The sequence below is a fragment of the Pipistrellus hanaki genome (assembly GCF_964339955.1).
Source record: "Pipistrellus hanaki genome assembly, chromosome: 16".
In the NCBI taxonomy this organism is placed as follows: Eukaryota; Metazoa; Chordata; class Mammalia; order Chiroptera; family Vespertilionidae; genus Pipistrellus; species Pipistrellus hanaki.
This window is the reverse complement of record NC_140518.1, coordinates 22,269,843-22,288,977: the sequence shown is the minus strand read 5'-3', so window position 1 is coordinate 22,288,977 and position 19,135 is coordinate 22,269,843. Positions and strand designations below refer to the sequence as shown.

Here is a 19,135-nt window from a genome sequence, read left to right as displayed (position 1 = left end):
CGGCGGCTCTTCCCCTTCACGCCCGCCTTCTCCTTATTCATACCAGAAGCGCCTCGGCTCTGATTGGCCGGCGCGTGCCGTGGCCTCGGCCAATCACAAGCCAGGCTGTGCCCTTGACGTTAACGGAAGACCTGTTCGTGGGGAGACCAGGACTACGATTGGTCCCTCCGCCGTGAAGGTTTTAATTTTGAATTTTTCTTCATGGCGAGGGCGAGGCCACTGCCCGGACTTCATCGAATCCCCCGGCTCTCAGACGAGTAAGTGCAGGGACAATCTTTCTTTGTTACCCGGGCTCGTGTCTTCCTTGGCGGGGCCTGCTCCTGCTCGTGTTCTTAGTGGTTTACGGAGGTTGGGACTCTTTGGCTGGATTCTGAGGGGAGGCGGAGCGGGGCAGAGGAGGTTGAGGCGGGTAAGAAGGGGTCCCGCTGATGCCACCCTAGTCATATTTCTATTTAATGAACTCTCTGAAAATTGTGTCTTGGAGGAAAGTATCTGCCTTTCTTTTGCACAGTCCTTCGCATCTTTGCTACTCAAAGTGTGGACCACGGACCTCTGGCATCTGCATCACTTGGGAGCTTGTGCACAATGCAAATTATTGGACTCCACCCAAATTTAGGGAATCAATATGCATTTTAACGACATTCCTTACACACACACACACACACACACACAGTGATTCTCATGCACATTAAAGTTCGAGAATGTTAATTTCTGGACTGGGAGTATTACTATAATCCTTCATATAGTCGTACTATCATCTCACATTCAGTGAGAATGTCCATTTTAGAAGTATGCTCTGTACACTGTCTATGTTCCTAATACTGTGCTGGACTAGGGTTTAAGGAGCTGCAATTTCTAAAGAGAAGTAGGAAAAAAAAAAAGAGCCAAGAACTTAAAAAGCAATGCTTTACAGCATAAAATGTAAAATTAAATATATAAAAGTACCAGAGATAGCCCTGAGGATGTTCAAGAGGAATCAATTGAACTGGTTGGTAATGGAAATTGATTAGTGGACTGAAAGCTGTTTATGGGAAAGTGTAAAAAACCTCCATAAAAATGTGTTTTAGGAATATATACTACATAAAATACATTATTTTACACACCTATTCAGAAAGATAACCAACAGATAATTGGTGAATCTAAGTGAAAGGTATGAGTGTTTAGTGCCCTATTTTTAAATTTTTCTCAAGATTTGAAATTTTTCAAAATAAAAAGAATAGACAAAAATAGGTTATAGCAAAAAACAAAAATAGAAGAAAGCCCAGGGGAAAGAGGGTGAAAGCAACTGAAGTTAGAGGACAGAAAGGGAAGGGATGATAAGGAGAAGGGACAGAATAAGTTAGAGGAATATTTATGACTCATATATGAATGTATATATGTGTGTCTTATATATAACATTAGAGGCCCGGTGCACCAATTCATGCACGGGTGGAGTCCCTCCATGTGGCCTGCAGGGACTGGGCTGAAACTGGCAGTCCAAAGCTGCCTACTGTTCCTGCCTGCCACTCCTACTCAATCCTGCCCCTCTGTGCTTTGCGTCCAGTCAGTCCTGATGGTGAGCCCTGTGTCTGACACCTGTCCCAAGAGAGGTTGGAGGGGGAACAGGACATGATCAGCCCTCCAGGTGGTCAGTGAAACACCCTTGCTGGCCTGGGATCCGTATCTGCCCCACTGTTTGCACCAGTTGTCGGAAGCCACCTGGTGGCCACTTTTATAATATTTCTTCCTTGCTGAGCAGTTAGGGATGGGAAGTGGCCGGTGCCCAAAGCCAACTTACAGGAGGCTGGCGGTGCTGGCAGGATAGTGCCAGGGGTGCCGGTCCATTGGTGCCTGGCCCATTCTCCGGTGATTGGACCTGCAGGACCACTGAGGGAGTCAGTGGCTGCCCCCAGGCTGGTGGGCCGCCTGGACAGGTCAGTCAGCTGAGTAGTGCTCTCGTTGTGGGAGTGCACTGACCACCAGGGGGAAGTTCCTGCATTGAGCATCTGCTCTCTGGTGGTCAGGGCTTGTCATAGCAACTGGTTGACCAGTTGTTTGGTCAGTTAGGCTTTTAAATATAGACTAGAGTCCCGGTGCATGAAATTCCTGCACTGGGGAGGAGGGGTTTTCTCAGCCCGGCCTGTGCCCTCTCGCAGTCTGGGCACCTTACCGCCCGCCTGCTCGCTGCTCCTTACTGCTCAGCTTGATGCTCCTTAGCACTGCCGCAGAGGCGGGAGAGGCTCCCGCCATTGCCACTGCGCTCGCCAGCTGTGTGTCCAGCTTCTGGCTGAGTGGCACTCCCCCTGTGGGAGCGCAATGACCACCAGGAGGCAGCTCCTGCATTGAGCATCTGCCCCCTGGTGGTCAGTGCACATATTAGTGACCGGTCATTCTGGTCATTCCGCCATAACAGTCGCTTAGGATTTTAGTATATAGATACTTCATATTTTCTACTCTACAATTGTATTTTTTTCACTTATTTTTTTTTTAATTTATGTTGTGGTATAGGTTCTTTGTAATTTGCCTTAAAATCTTCTCAAAACAAGGCACGTAAAAAGGAAAGAAGAATACTTTTCAATTTAAAAAAATAATAGGAAAAGTGCTTTGAGTAATCATGGAAGAATGAGCTTTAGTAATTGGAATCCCACCTAACCCAGCAAAAAAAAAAAAAAAAAAAAAAAAATTGTATGTTTTTTATTACTCTTTTGGAAAGGGGACATTTACGGTATATGTGTTTTTAATCCCAAGGAAAATTGCTATATATTCTTTTAATATGATAGTTATCCTCTACAGCACATGTGTCAAACACAAGGCCCGCGGGCCAAATCCAGCCCGCCAGGCCTTGCAATGTGGCCCGCACCGCGCTATCATCACTGCACTCCGCTGTCAGTTTATGACATTGTCAGTTTATGACTGTTCAGTAAACCATTCGGCCCGCGACTTAGGCTGGATTTTAGATTTTGGCCCCTTCTCTGATTGAGTTCGACACCCCTACTCTACAGAGTAGAAAGGATATGCTTATTGATGAGAGAGAGAGAGAAAGAGAGAAACATTGATGTGAGAGAAAAACATTGATAGGTTGCCTCCCATATATGCCTGACTGGGGATCAAGCCCTAAACCTTTTGGTGTATGGATGACACCTCAACCAACTGAGCCATACAGGCCAAGGCTGTAGTATTTTTAATAAAGCAATGAAAATAAAACAAACCTTAGCTTGCTGAGTCCTTTTTCCTGTTTGAGGTGGAAATTAATTATCTTTAATTTTTGGGAGAGCTGTGATTATTTTTGAATAGAATATTAATCTAAGAATTATCTTGGATTGCACCTTTCTACACTGACAGATTTGACATAGTCTCTGAGTTGTCCGCATGTGTTAATTGTCTGCATGTATTTAATTAGAAGACTATTAGAGTGAGAATGACCCAGAACCCAGGACTCTCTCTCTCTCTCTCTCTCTCTCTCTCTCTCACACACACACACACACACACACACACACACACACCGAGCCAGAGGAGAAAACATGAATTAGTTCCTACACTTTTTTTTAATTGAAAAATAATCTCCACAATGGCTTTTGTAGGATTCATAAGCAATGTGAATGCATGGGTACTGGAACAACCACCAGGAAAGAGCTAAAAAGAGATGGCCCAGTTTCAGAATGGTGGTATTTTATTTTTCAAGTTAATAATACATTCCAAAGGTCAACTGTCAACCACTTACATAAAGCTAGAACAAACGAAAAATGGCAATTCTCTGAATTACCTATAACCCTGACTCCCATTGCCAAAGGCAACACTGTCCACTCTTATAATTTTTTCTGACATTTACCTCCATCTAAATAACATACTTCTAATACTGTTTCTCTCTCTTTTTTCTTCTTCAATTTTAGACACTATATTCATTTAGACAACTACTAATTTTTACTTTTCTTTCTTCCCAATATACCTACATCATCATTTCTGGTTGAATAAACATTCAGTGTTTACACTATTAAATATTTAACAGTGGAACATATAGTATTACTATGATTACTTGTACAAGTTTTTCCCTAATCATTTTTATATGCTTATATTTTTTAGCCCTTAGTAGTAATCTAGCCCCAACTTTACAAAAGTACAGTCAAAAGTAAATGGTTAATTTTCTTTCTTCTGTTACCAACGCCGCCCATTACAGTGGATGTTCAGTAAATGTTACTGGCAAAGAAAGTTAATTCTTTTGAGTGACATACCATAATCCAACGACAGCTGTTTTCTCTGTTATAAAGAAAGGGAAAATCACTTAATTTAATAAAGAAAAGCAAGACAAGCAAAACAAAATTAGTAATGTAATGCCAAAGCCAAGGTCTCTAGAGATAGTTTAAATATGGATTTAAATTTTTCTCTACGTTAGAGGACTTCTGGGCTGCTTGGAGTGACCTATTTTCTTTCCTTTTCTTTCTTTCTTTCTTTTTTTTTTTTTTTAAATCTATCTTTATTGTTCATATTATTACAAAGATTCCTCATTTCTTCCCCCCTCCACCAGTTTCCCACCCCTCCCTCCGCCCCCTCCCCATCCCCCATTGTCCTCATCCATAGGTGCAAAGTTTATGTTCAGTCTCTTCCTCCCTCCCTTTCCCCGATAGTAAATCCCTTTTCAGATAGTAAATCAGTTACTTAGCATTTTCTCATATCAATAATACCTCCACATGCCCAATGATACACTTCACACAAAAGACATTTCCAAATAGGTCAACCAGCCTCATCCAGGCCCCACCTAAGGCACTCACAGATCAACACCCCAGCGCTATACTAACTCAACAAATCCAGATCTAAGCCTTCATCACTTGATTCAGCAGACCCTCAAGTTCCCGCAAAAGTTTCCAGCCATGTCTGAGAGGCAGCCTTGGGGCGGGGGCAGGCGAGGAGAGAGCTGTTCCGGGCCTGGCTGCTTCGGGCCTCTGTTGCTCTGGTTCGTTCCACAACCAGCTGCTCCGGGTCTGGTCACTGCTGCTCCCAACCTAGTTGCTCTGGACTTGGCTGCTGCTGCTCCGGGCCTGGCCGCTCCCAGCCTGGCAGCCGCTGCTCCGGGCCTGGCTGCACCCGACCCGGCTGCTCTGGGCCTGGTGGAGTGACCTATTTTCTAACCAAGGTGGTGGTTACAGAGTATGTTTAATTCATTGAATGATACACTTAAGATTTGTGCATTTTTTTTATATATACTTAGTATTCTTCAAGAACAAAAATATTTTTATATTAATCTTCATCTGAGGGTATTTTTTTCTATTGATTTTTAGACACAGTGGAGGGGAGGGAGAGAGACAGAGAGAGAGAAACATAGATGTGAGAGAGACGTCAATTGGTTGCCTCCCCCATGCACTTTGATCAGGGTCAGAGATCCATTCTGCAGCCGAGGTACATGCCTTTGGCTGGACTCAAACACTTCAGTCTGCAGGACAACACTCTCTCCACTAAGCCAAACCAGCTAGGGCTTTAAGAAAAATTTTTAAAAAATATTTTTTATCTCTACAGAAATCATGCTCAAGTTCAAGCAACAAAGAAGGAAGCGAAAAATAAAACCAAAAAGATTATTTAAAAAGAAAGAATTCTCTCACTTTCAGTCCAAGAAAGTTACCCCTCCCCCTCCTCCACCCTCAACAGAAAGGTAAGGCATAATGTGGACCGGAGAAAAAAATTAAAAATCCCATCAGTTTAGGACAAAATTGCTAGATTTAGCAAATGAAGATACAGGATGCCTAGTTAAATTTGAATTTCAGACAAACAATGTATTTTTTTTATTGTCCCAAGCAATGTTTCTAATATACTAAAACTTATTCAGAAATTGAATTTTAACTGAGCATCCTTGAATTTTGTGTGGTAACTATAGTCTACGAGTTCAAATGAAGTAATGATCACAAGGAATTGTGTTGGAGGTGCACCGTAACTATTTTCTCTTTTTCTTACTCAATTTACTTGCATAAATATGATAACCAAGTGAGGAAAGAGAGGCATAATATTGGAATTTAAATCTCAATTTTGGTAAAGTTAGGTCAGTTATTCCCTGGGACTCAGGGCTTAAATATGTTATTGAAAGAGACTTTAAGCTGGAACTAGTTTGGCTCAATGGTAGAGCGTCGGTCTGTGGACTGAAAGGTCCTGGGTTCGATTCTGGTCAAGGGCATGTACATTGGTTGCGGGCACATCCCCAGTGGGGGGTGTGCAGGAGGCAGCTGGTCAATGTTTCTCTCTCATTGATGTTTCTAGCTCTCTATCTCTCTCCCTTCTTCTCTGTAAAATATCAATAAAATATATTTAAAAAAAAGAAAAGAAATGAAATGAAGCTAAAATAAAGGAAGTACAAGTGTGTAGAAACAGAGAAAAAAAAGAAAAGAAAAAAAAAAAAGAAAGAGACTTTAAGTTCTAGGAACCCAAGGGTACTGTGTCACAATAACAACTTACTTATACATTTTGTTGTTATAGCTCTCTTTACAGTTGTTATAGCTCTCTTTACAGAAAAAGATTTAAAACAAACAGGCCCTCAAAAAGCAGTTACCATGATATCATCCTCTTTTCCATTTCTCCCTGGTATTCACAAAGCCTCTTCACTGGTCTTTCTGCTTTTGCCTTTTTGTCCTCTGTAATAAGTCTGTTAAAATCGTGTTCTGTTGCTTCTCTACTTAAAGCTTTTAATATCTTTCTCACTCAGAGTAAAAATTAAAGTCCATAGTATGACCCCAAGGCCTTTATGATCTGACTCTGACATTATTTCTTAATTGTCCACTCTTCTCTTTCTCCACCCAAGTCATCCTGGCCTCCTTGCTATTTCTCAGACACCTCAGTAGACTTCCACCTCAGGGCCTTTGCACTTGCCCCTGCCTGAATGCTCTTCTTCTAGATATTTGAATTGCTAGCTTCTGTATTTCCTTTAGGGTTCTCTCCACCCCCCACATCCCCGCCTTCTCCCCCCCCCCCCCCCAAAAAAAAAGGTCTTCTTTTCAGCGAGACTTTTCCTGGCTACCCTATCGAAAATTTCATCTCCAGCCAACATTTCACATTCCCCCTCTCTCACTTTATCTTCTTAGTATTTATACACTAACAACTCACATATGTTATTTATTTACCTACTTTTATCTTTCTTCCATTAAACTTTAGACTTCATGAGGGTAGGGTTTTTGCCTATTTTGATTTATTACTAAATCCCTGATTCTTACTTATTTATTATTTAATTTATTTTATTCTAGCTTGTTGTTTAATTAGAGGCTATTATTCCAACTCAGGAGGTTTTGCTTTATTTGATTTTGTTTTTTCCCACAGAGTGGTGATTTCTTCAGTAAACACATCTCTTAGCAGAAGCTGGCTAAAACCATCCTGGAATTTCAAATTTCCCAATATCAAAGATGCAGTGAAACTTTGGACAAGTAGAGGATGGTTTATATACCACTGGTGCCAGAACTGCATAGCCCAGGTATGGGTTTGACATACCTGTTTTCAGCACTACACACTTGCTATGTGTGTGCACTCAGGTCAGCACAGCATTCAGGCTAAGCTCAGATAAGATGAAATTATGGGGTCATGTCTGCCTTTGTTTCTATAAAACAAGACCACTTTCTTGTCCTCTTTTCTTATCCTTATCTTATTGCTCATCAGAGTCGGGCTTGTGTATTTTTTAATTTTAGAGTTTAGAAGTATTGAAAAACATCATCTTTCCTTCCCGTTCCTGCCACCAAGAACTTCATGGTTTAAAACAACAGTTTTGCGTTTTGGAAAGTGAATTATGCAAGCTCAAAGAAGCACTGAAGGTTAGTATCCTATATGATCCTATATAATAAAAGGCTAATATGCAAACCGACATAACGAAGGAACAATCCAGTCAGCGGGGGGCGGAGCCAAAGCCGGTGCCAGCAGGCAGAGGGAGTGGGCAGTGATCAGGGGTCGGTGGCAGAGGGGCAATAAGGGAGCAGGGCCAGCCACTCGCTGGCTGGTGCATCCCCCAATTAGCCTGCTGGTCACCTCCTACAGAGGAGCGGGCCTAAGCTGTCAGTGGGACATCCCCTGAGGGCTCCCAGACTGTAAAAGTGTGCAGGCCAGGCCGAGAGACTACCCTATAGTCTATGAGTGCATGAATTTTCTTGCACCAGCCTTTAGTTATCAAATAAAAAACAAATCTGGGGCCCTATCTGGTTTGGCTCAGTGGATAGAGCATCAGCCTGTGATTAAAGGGTCCCAGGATTGATTGCAGTCAAGGGCACAGGCCCAGGTTGCAGGCTCATCCCCAGTAAGGGGTGTGCAAGAGGCAGCCGATTAGTGGTTCTCTACCATCATTGATGTTTCTATCTCTCTCTCCCTCTCCCTTCCTCTGTGAAATCAATAAAAAAAAAAAAAAAACCACACATTTTTAAAAACTCACACAAATCTGGGATTAGGTAAGGAGGGAAGGGGTTGTCTCCCATAAGAATCTCAATGGGCTTTTATTAGGAAAGGAATGACTGCTCTGCTCCCTATTGCAGGGATGCTGGCCCCTTTAGATTACATTCCCCAAGCTCTGTGTCACCTGGTTCCTGGTTGTGCTGGACTAATAGTAGACACAATGGGAGACTAGAGCGAAGGAGAAGATAGGTTTTTTTCCCTATCATTGTCAGTGTTGGGCCATTTCTCCACAATAGCTGTAGTTGTTTCTCAAATTCCAGCTCCCACAAGGTAAGCCTACCACATTTCTTGATTCTCTGGGTTAACCAAGCTCCAGAGATCTGCTGCTTCTGCTCTTTCCTTTGTCCCTCCATTTGCAGGATATTCATAGCTTGCTGCTGTTGAAAAGTTCTGGGCTGCCTCACTGTCCCCTGAGTGCTTCTCGTCTCTTCCAGCAGCAGGGGGACCAACTACCTACATTACATTCCCCATCTTTGAAATACTCAGGGTGTTTTTATTTTCTTGACTAATAAAGGCAGAAAAACAAACAAACAAACAAACAAACAAACTGTAAACATCCACCCCCTCCAATCTCCTGAGCAAGATCTCTATTCTCAATGTCCAAAACTCAAAGAACAAACATTGCACTCATTGGTTTATAGAAAAACCTCTGAGGTTTTATTCCTTCTCCCAGAATTTGTACCTCAAGATGAACTAGCCAGATGGGGGAAGACAAATCACCTCACTCCTCTCGGCCTCAGTTTCTTCATCTCCAAAGTGGGGATGATACCTTCTTTAGTGGGCTGAGTGACAGCCCCCCAAAAGATATGTCTAAATCCTAATCCCTACAAATATTACCTTATAAATATCCCTATAAATATTACCTATAAATTTTAGCTTATTTGGGAAAAGGGGTCTTTGCAGATAAAATTAAGGATTTTGAGATATGGAGATCCTGGGTTACCTGGGTAGACTACATCCAATGGAACTTCATAGTCTAAAACAAAGGTTTTGCATTTCGACAAGTGAATTGTCACTTAATAAAGAATGATCTGTTGCCGAAACCGGTTTGGCTCAAGAGTGTCGGCTTGGGGACTGAAGGGACCCAGGTTCGATTCCGGTCGGGGGCATGTGCCTTGGTTGTGGGCACATCCCCAGTAGGGGGTGTGCAGGAGGCAGCTGATCGATGACTCTCTCTCATTGATGTTTCTAACTCTCTATCTCTCTCCCTTCCTCTCTGTACAAAATCAATAAAATATATTAAAAAAAAAGAAAAAGAATGATCTGTTTTCAGTACCCAAAGATACTAAGGCTATTCAAAAATATACAACTTTGATAATTAGAGATGAACTAGTTCTTGAAATTATGCATAAAGATCTAATGCCTGGCATATCACATACATAAAACAAATGTCTGAATTAATTTTGAATATATCATTGAAGATTGCTCCTGTTAACGTACTATTATTTATAATTCTAATCTTTTTTCTAGGCATATAATCTACTAAGATACATAATTGATTTAACTGAATAACTGAATGAATGAATGAATGAATGAACGTGTGATAAATGAGAAAACTTGATGTACTGAGAAAGTATTCTATATAGTACTTTTTACATGAATGATTTTCGCTGCAAGAACCAAATTAATCTATTATTTCTTTGCCAAATATAATGTCCTCTTTCAGACTGTCACAGAAAATTCTTCCTGTCCAAGTTGTGGTCATCCCTGTTACATGAATGGTAAACTTCCAACAGTGCCAGCCTGTGCTCTAACCACCCCTGGAGAATCCGGAGCTGTACTTCCTATCACACCATCAGGCCATCTTCCTCTTGCATCCCCACCTCCACCCCCTCCCCCCCCTCCCCCTCCACCTCTGCCTCCCGCTCCACCACCCACAATACCTTTGCTGCTCAGAAAATCCAATCTCACCAAAGCACTTCAGGTAAAAGCAATCTAGTAATGGTGTGTTTTGGTCAGTATGTAATGGAGGAGTAAAGACAGGTGTCATTTTAAGGCTGGGCTAAGGATTTTGACAGGAAAGCCATATTCTGATTCCATATTTAATTATGTCAATTATTGTGTTTATAAAAAAATCTGTCCCCTGGGAACTCACAAAAGCTAGATATAAAAATAAAAGTTATTTTGTTTAAGGATAAGTGAATATAATTTAGTGGAGTAGATTTCTGTTGGTTTCTCAGCATATATTTTATTTTGTTCTCCAACTAAACCAGTAAGTTTCCCTTGAAAAATGTCAGCATATCTTTTTACCAAGAGGAAAACCTCCATGAGAAACCAAATTAAGAACAGAAAATAGCTTAGTGAGAAACTCTGAATAAAAAGAGTTGGTGGATCCATTAGGCTAGAGAACCAGTCTCCATTATGTTTATTTTCCTGTCAAGGGGACTGGAATATTTGTAAATCACTAAGATAGCCATGATCCTGTTTTAAAATCTGCTGAATTTTCACTATGGATACATTTGATTTATACTGGCTGAGTTAAATCCAGAGCCTGCCCTAATGTATACCTCTCTGATTGTACATTTTTTGCTGTATGGGAACTGGACCATCTTTTTACGTAGTTGAGGTAAATGTCATTTTGACTTGAGGAGCTACTTTAACTCATATCTTATTGTAATGACTACTGAGGAAGATGCATAATTTCAGGAACTAGCTCATCTCTAATTATCAAAGTTGTACCATTTCATGAATAGCCTTAGTATCTTTGGGTACTGAAAACAGGATCATTCTTTATTTAGTGACAAGAATCTGATAGGTTCCTAGGATAAATAAGAGATAACTTTTAACTCTAGGTCTTTAAAAACTATATTATGATTTGCATTTGACTAAATATCATGGTTCCAAATTGAATTCTAATCTTTTCATGCATTTTAAGCCTGGACCATTGAAAAAAGATGGACCCATGCAGATAACAGTTAAAGATCTAATGAATGTGAAATTAAAGAAAACTCAGAGTTTTAATGAAAGGAAAAAGGTAAGATATCATTGATCATACATAGTCTTTAAGCTATTAGCCTGATTGTCCCTTTATGGAAACAAAATATAAGTCTTGCTTAGAAGCTATCCCAAGATAAGTATTTGATGTCTTTTTTTTTTTTTTTTTTTTTTTTAATATACTTTATTGATTTTTTAGAGAGGAAGGGAGAGAGATAGAGAGTTAGAAATGTCGATGAGAGAGAAACATCGACCAGCTGCCTCTTGCACACCCCCTACTGGGGATGTGCCTGCAACCCAGGTACATGCCCTTGACCAGAATCGAACCTGGGACCTTTCAGTCCCCAGACCGACGCTCTACCATTGAGCCAAACCGGTTTCGGCTGATGTCTTATTTAAATAGTTGTGGCTCTCTGCAACAAAATACGTAGATTCCAGAATTATTATTATTTTTTAAAAATATATATTTTATTGATTTTTTACAGAGAGGAAGGGAGAAAGATAGCTAGAAACGTCGATGAGAGAGAAACATCGACCAGCTGCCTCTTGCACACCCCCAACTGGGGATGTGTCCGCAACCAACGTACATGCCCTTGACCGGAATCGAACCTGGGACCTTTCAGTCCGCAGACCGACGCTCTACCGCTGAGCCAAACCGGTTTCGGCCAGAATTATTTAATTAGCAGTTTTATGTGCCAACCATTAGTTTGAAGAGGTAAAGACATACTTTGAGGCTTTAGAGTAAAAATCGAGTGGAGTAGTGGCTATATTTTATGCATAACCAGCACTCAAATATTCAACTTATATAGCATGTTTACATTTTAAATATTTTTAATGTGTTTTTTTAATAATGGTCTCATTTTACAATTAAAGCTTGTTCCATCATCAGAGATACGGAATCCACTAGTTACTGTCTCTGACCTGCAGCGTCTTACCCTGAAGCCCAACTCCACAGCGTTATCAACTCGAGTTACAAATGTCTTAATGTAAGAAATTGCACCTTGTTATCCTCTACCACTTCTTAAAAGAATGTTTTTCTTTTTTGCTTTTTTCTAACTTTAAAAACTATACATGTGCATTGTGGAAAAAATTGTATCTACAAAAAAATTTAAAGAAGAAAACAAAAATCATTCAACTAAATATATCATTAAATATTCCTACTGTTAAAGTACTATTATTTATCATTCTAATCTTTTTCTAGGCAATCTTTTTCTAATCTTTTTCTATATAAACATATAATCTATTGTTTATTATAAAATACTAGAGGCCTGGTGCACAAAAATTCATGCACTCGGCGGCAGGGGGAAGTGTTCCTCAGCTCTCTCATAGTCCTGGACCCCTCAGGGGATGTCCAGCTGATGGCTTAGGCCTGCTCCCCTAGGGGTATGGGCGTAAGCCACTAGTTGGACATTCTTAGCGATGCCACGGAAGTGGGAGAGCCTCCCTCCATCACTGCTGTGCTGGCCAGCCATGAGCTAGCTTCTGGCTGATCAGCACTCCCCCTGTGGAAGCATCTGCCCCCTGGTGGTCAGTGTGCATCATAGCGACCGGTCATTCTGGTCATTCCATCATTAGGGTCAATTTGCATATTATTATATAGGATACTATTGATTTGATAACAAATTTTAGGGGAAAAATTATTATCAAGAATTTGCATATTATTATATAGGATACTATTGATTTGGTAACAAATTTTAGGGGAAAAATTATCATCAAGAATTTGCATATTATTATAGGATACTATTGATTTGATAACAAATTTTAGGGGAAAAAATTACTATCAAGAATTTTAGTAACTTGTATACCTCAATAAAATAAAGTTTAAAGCATTTCAATTTCAAAAATAATAAAATATGAAAACTAGTATGTCTTACAATCAAGGAAACATAATGTATGTGTGCATACCTATGTATAATCATATTGTATATAAGTTATGACTTTTTCAATTCAGTGTGTCATAAGCTTCTCCCATCTTATTAAAAATTAAAGCATCATTTTGGCTTCTTAAATACATACTGTTTATTATATATATATTTCATAGATAAAATCCTATTTTGAGACATTTAGGTTGTTTATGATTTTATATTTTAATGAACATCCTTATCCATCATCTGTGTGCATAGCTAAGTTTTCCCTAAGATGGATTTGTATATATGTAATTACTAAGTCAAGAAGTATTGCTCTGAAGAATTATTATTTCATCTTAATCTGCTATCAATAATGCCTACTGCTATTTTTTTACTATTTCTAGGATGTTATCTATAAAAATGACTGCTTTGCTTTTGGAAAAATGATAAAATCTAATAAGCTCTAATTCTGATGTCTTTATTTTATCAGTAATCCTGGTAAAAGTCAGATAGACCTGCGGAAACTACTTAGAAAAGTCGATGTAGAGAGGTAATACAGTCTTATCTTTGTGTTTTCCAAATCTGCATGATAATTGGCATAAAATACAGTTTCTAATAGTTTTATTACCTTTGCAGGAGCCCAGGTGGGACCCCTCTTACCAATAAAGAAAATATGGAAACAGGAACTGGACTGACCCCAGTAATGACCCGAGCCTTAAGGAGAAAGTTTCAGGTAAGCCTTTAGAAAAAAAAAAAAGTTTTTTGGTTCCTTTTCTTCAAAATCATTTGTTTAGAATCTTAATCTAAAGCAGCTTTCTTTTTTTTTTTTTTTTTTTTTTTTTAGGTTCTTAGCCTTTCTCTAGAGTTTTATGGGTTCTTTTTTTTTTTTTTTTTTTTTTTTTTTTTTTTTTTTTAAATCAATCTTTATTGTTCATATTATTACAAAGGTTCCTCATTTCTTCCCCCCTCCACCAGGTTCCCACCCCACCCTCTGCCCCCTCCCCATCCCCCATTGTCCTCATCCATAGGTGCACAGTTTATGTTCAGTCTCTTCCTCCCTCCCTCTCCCCGATAGTAAATCCCTTTTCAGATAGTAAATCTGTTACTTAGCATTTTCTCATATCAATAATACCTCCACATGCCCAATGATACTTCACACAAAAGACATTTCCAAATAGGTCAACCAGCCTCATCCAGGCCCCACCCAAGGCACTCACAGATCAACACCCCAGCGCTATACTAACTCAACACATCCAGATCTAAGCCTTCATCACTTGATTCAGCAGACCCTCAAGTTCCCGCAAAAGTTTCCAGCCATGTCTGAGAGGCAGCCGTGGGCAGGTACAGGCGAGGAGCGAGCTGTTTCGGGCCTGGCTGCTCCGGGCCTGGCCTCTGTTGCTCTGGTTCGTTCCACAACCAGCTGCTCCGGGTCTGGTCACTGCCGCTCCCGACCTAGTTGCTCTGGACTTGGCTGTTGCTGCTACAGGCCTGGCCGCACCCGACCCGGCTGCTCTGGGACCGGTTGCTCTGGTCCCGGCCGCTCCGGGCCTGGCCGCTCCCAGCCTGACAGCCGCTGCTCCGGGCCTGGCTGCTCCCAGCCTGGCAGCCATTGCTCCTGGCCTGGCCGCACCAGACCCTGCTGCTCCGGGCCTGGCCGCTCCCAGCCTGGCAGCTGCTGCTCTGGGCCTGGCCGCTCCCAGCCTGGCAGCCGCTGCTCCGGGCCTGGCCGCACCAGACCCTGCTGCTCCGGGCCTGGCCGCTCCCAGCCTGGCAGCTGCTGCTCCGGGCCTGGCCGCACCAGACCCGGCTGCTCCGGGCCTGGCCGCTCCCAGCCTGGCAGCTGCTGCTCCGGGCCTGGCCGCTCCCAGCCTGGCAGCTGCTGCTCCGGGCCTGGCCGTAAAGCAGCTTTCTTAATAATAATCTTTAAATGATACTTTATGCTTTACAAAGCACTCACATATTTAGGCTTCATAAAATTCTATGAGATAGTAAAGATTATCATCTTCACTTCACCACTGACTGTCTGGTTTTTTAAATTTTTTATTAAGTATTTATTAAACACTTCTCATATGCCAGGCACTGTGCTGGAGTACCAGGGGTACAGTGATAAGCAAAACAGACACAGATCTAGAGCTTTGGAACTATCAGTCTAGCGGGGAAAATAGCTGTTGATCAAATAATCACATATATGGATAACTGTGCACTAAAATAAGTGCTGTGAAGGAAAGGAATAGGGTTCTGTAGAACCCATGATTTCAGGATTCTCTTAGAAAGGGATGAGGTGAGACTGGAAGGATGAATGGACATTTGCTATGTATGTAGTATGGGGGTGGGCCTCCCGTGGATGTCATGGAAGAAAAAGTTCCGAACAAAAAGAACAGCATGTGAGAAGGCCTCGCAGTGAGAGGAATCATAGTCTATCAGAGAAACTGAAAAGTGGCCAGAATGGCTGCAGAGAGAGCAAGCTTACAGTGGTGACAGACAGGGATGGAAATGTTGCTAGGAGTCAGCTCATGCAGAGTCGATAGGAAAAGGTCTTGGCAGCTTTTTTTCTCTGTCATCTACCTGTAAGCCCACTCACCAAAATCCCATACATCAGTTCACCCGGTGTGATTTTTTTCCAAACCCTGTTTGTCCCTATCTTCTCCCTGATCAGATCTGTATGGAACAGCCATCCTTCTGCCACCCCCTCTAGAGTGTGGGGACACACGGCTGCTGGCCTCGTTGGCTATGAAGCTTACATTACTGTGTCCCTCTGGCAGCAAAGCTACACCATAGTCTTCACTGCTGGCCACTTCTCCCCAACACTCTCCTCATTGAGAAACTGCCTTTTGCAGGACAGCTTGGTCCTCCTGGGACTGGATGGTCTTCTTTGGATGTGTGGCCAGATTTCTCTTTCCTCCTTTTGGAGCATCCACTAGGGCTCTGCCTCTGGATTACCTTCCTTGGTGATAACACAGATTGTGATATCAGTGAGCCAGATATAACTGCCTACTTAAGATGCTAGAAATGATAGCAGAGGGCAGAGGCCTCACAGAAGGACTAAGCCTCTTCCTTTCCTTCTTCAGTTCTAGGATCCGTTTTGTCCCGGTGGACTGGGTAATGTAGAAACAAGAAAAAACATAATAAATGATACAATATATCCACATATTTAGCAACAACATAAAAAATCACAGATAGGCCCTATGCCCTATATTGTGCTCCTCAAAAGTCACTTGGTAAGAGAATGTGTAGCAATGTTGTTGAGGATAGAATGTCTTTTCCCACCCAGTCCTTAGGCTTCCTTCCTTTAACTTTAAAGCAACTGCATTCGTTAGGTCTTGCATTTGGTTGCAGGTAACAGAAATCTGACTACATAGTGTCATAACCAAGGGCTTTTTTTTCTTACCTACGTATTCCCTTGAGAAGCAGGCAGTCTGTAACTGGTACAGCAGCTTCGCCATGTCATCATTGCTTTTCCATCCTTAAGGTGTGGCTTTGATTAAGGTGCAGAATGACTGTACTTCCTGAAGACTCATATCTACGTTCTAAGCAAGATAAGATGTGCAAAGGGCTAGAGGGTGTGCTAGCTAAGATATCCCTAATCTCTTTTAACAGTTGCTATCCAGGACCTTCTAATTATATCAGAGAAGCTGGGAAAATTGGATTTTAGAATCTGGATGCATTGCTTCCTTGCACAAAATCTGGGTTCTGTTAGTAAGGAAGAAGGAGAATTGTGTTAGCTACAGGTACATAATTCACATTATAATTGAGACTTTACTTTTTTTTTTTTTTTTTCATAGCTGGCTCACCCTAGAAGCCCAACTCAAACTCTGCCACTTTCTACAAGCAACTTTGATGAACAAAACTGATGCCAACTCTGCCTGACTCCATGTATTCATCCATAAAATATCCATAAAATCAACCCACTCCGTTTTTAAAAATGTAGTATGTATAAATAAGTATTCTAATTTATAATTCCATTTAAAGAATTACAGTATTATGGAGCCCATATTTACTGTAGTATACTAGTGAAGTGGGTATTTGGATATTTTATAGTTTGCATGGTAATAAGAAAACAGAATGGAAAATACAATCTCCAAAGTGATGTTAATCCTGGAATTACCCAATTTAGGTTGGAGAAGTTTTTCAAATTTAACTAGATAACTAATTTGTACTCTTTGTAGGTACACTTAATTACCTTAAGACAATAATCTACTTCCCATTCATCTTGGGTATTCTCAGGTTATTGAAAAGTATTTCAGCTTGTAAAGCGCATGCATTCACTAAGTGCTGCACACTTGATCAATAAGAAGGACCCTCTAGATTTTATTTATGTTCATTATAAACAGTTAAGAGGTAAGAGCATCCGAGATCCAAACCCACCTATTTTCCAAAAGGTTTGGAAGCAAAAGGTCCAATGTGATCTTAAAAATTAGAATGTATCATTTCTAGCATCTTAGGTAGGGAGTTATATCTGGCTCACTGGAGTCTGAGATATTCATTATTTTGATGTCTGCTTTCCACATTCATACAGCTAAATATAAATTTCATGAAGACTTCAGGCTGAACCTTGTATTGTCCACAGTGCCCTAAGAAGGATTCTTTGAGGTCCATAGCACATTCACATAAGACCTGATATCTTGTCCTCAATAGCCTGTTGATTCAGTATAAATAATAATGTACACCTAACTGAATTAGTGTGAGTGTGAGGGAACATGCAGGACTATCTTTAATGCTGTAACCTCCCCTGCAGTTCCACACAGGAGGAGAGTAGTTCTTCATGGATAGGGACCCAGGGGTTTTAGCTACATAGATGATATCCTTGAAATATCCCCTGGTTAGCATAGGCTTAAAAGATATTTTAGCATTTTCCAGAAATGCTTGTATTTCCATAGGTAAATATTGCTGTGAAGTGCCAAATAGTGTTATAAAAGTCACCAGACTGGAAAGCAGACCTGGGGATACTGTTTTGTTTTTTATGACCTCCACATTTATGTTTACAGCACATTTATAGATAAAAATTCAACAGATATTAGTTAAGAAACATAGGTGCTTCCAGTAAATTTTTTTAACCTGCTAGCTACATTTATATTATCTATATTAATAAAAGGTTAATATGCTAATTAGACCAGGTTAAATGTCCTTCTTCCAGTCATCTGACTTACTTCCAGACAAAGCCATGGTGGTGGGGGCCGAGGCAGAGGCAGTTAGGGGAGAGATCAGGCTGGCACAGGAGAGCAGTTAGGGGCGAGATCAGGCTAGCAGGGAGTTAGGGGCGAGATCAGGCGAGAAGGTTAAGGGTGATCAGGCCAGCAGGGGAGGGCAGTTGGGGGCATTAGCCAGGCAGGTAGATGAGTGGTTAGGAGCCAGTGGAGAGAGTGCAGGCCGGGCTAGGGTCACACCCCTCCCCTCCCCCCTGCCGTGTATGAATTTCACTGGGTCTCTAGTGTGAATAAAGGGAATGATCACTGAGAATAAAGTAGTTGAGCATTTGTACAAAATATTTTATTAGGCACTCATAATGTTTCTAATATTAATAAACCACTGTGTACTATATCAATTTTAAATTATATAATCATTCTTGTGGTATAAAGGTTTATGAAAACGTGTTATAGAAATTCCATAGATAAATATTTGTAAAGCTGCTATTGCCATTGTACTAGTATTAAAATGGATTCTATCTTGCATCATGTATCATTTTTATGGCAGATTTTATATTGTACCCATTTGAAAATCCTGTAAATGTTACCGGTACATTAAACTGTTGCTAATCATCAGAATAAACAAAAGCCAGACTTGGACCAAAAAAGATTTCAGATGTTCTAATTACTGACTATGGGTTTTTTAAAAATAAATATTATATCTATCAATCTTTAAAAATGAACAGAGGTAAGGAAGATGTCCATAAACTAAATAAAACTTCTATAAATGACATATAAAATTTAAACTGGTATAATGCAGGAGGTATATCATCCAACAAACCATTCCCT

General features: G+C 40.8%; 1 protein-coding gene across 3 annotated transcripts; it reads left to right on the top strand.

The window, feature by feature from the left end:
* The first annotated feature begins 112 nt into the window (after positions 1–112).
* On the top strand, positions 113–18,954 carry PRR11 (proline rich 11). 3 transcript variants are annotated; one of them, XM_084862601.1, is made up of 11 exons: positions 205–257; positions 1,743–1,913; positions 5,488–5,620; positions 7,270–7,420; positions 7,632–7,754; positions 10,049–10,306; positions 11,258–11,356; positions 12,190–12,302; positions 13,654–13,713; positions 13,800–13,896; positions 16,946–18,954. In XM_084862601.1, exons 3-11 carry the CDS (start codon positions 5,493–5,495, stop codon positions 17,012–17,014), a joined length of 1,098 nt encoding a protein of 365 aa, XP_084718727.1. In that variant the 5' UTR covers positions 205–257; positions 1,743–1,913; positions 5,488–5,492; the 3' UTR covers positions 17,015–18,954. The 3 variants fall into 3 exon arrangements, with proteins under 3 accessions (XP_084718728.1, XP_084718726.1, XP_084718727.1); XM_084862600.1 differs by lacking the exon at positions 1,743–1,913 and having other exon boundaries at positions 137–257; XM_084862602.1 differs by lacking the exons at positions 1,743–1,913; positions 5,488–5,620 and having other exon boundaries at positions 113–257.
* Positions 18,955–19,135: the final 181 nt, after the last annotated feature.

What these genes read in the sequence shown, in the direction of transcription:
- PRR11 (XM_084862600.1), top strand. Translation starts at nt 5,493, where the DNA reads ATGCTCAAGTTCAAGCAACAAAGAAGGAAGCGAAAAATAAAACCAAAA. An exon ending in AGCTCAAAGAAGCACTGAAG is followed by an intron (nt 7,755 to 10,048) that starts GTTAGTATCCTA and finishes GTCCTCTTTCAG; the next exon opens with ACTGTCACAGAAAATTCTTC. An exon ending in CCTTAAGGAGAAAGTTTCAG is followed by an intron (nt 13,897 to 16,945) that starts GTAAGCCTTTAG and finishes TTTTTTTCATAG; the next exon opens with CTGGCTCACCCTAGAAGCCC.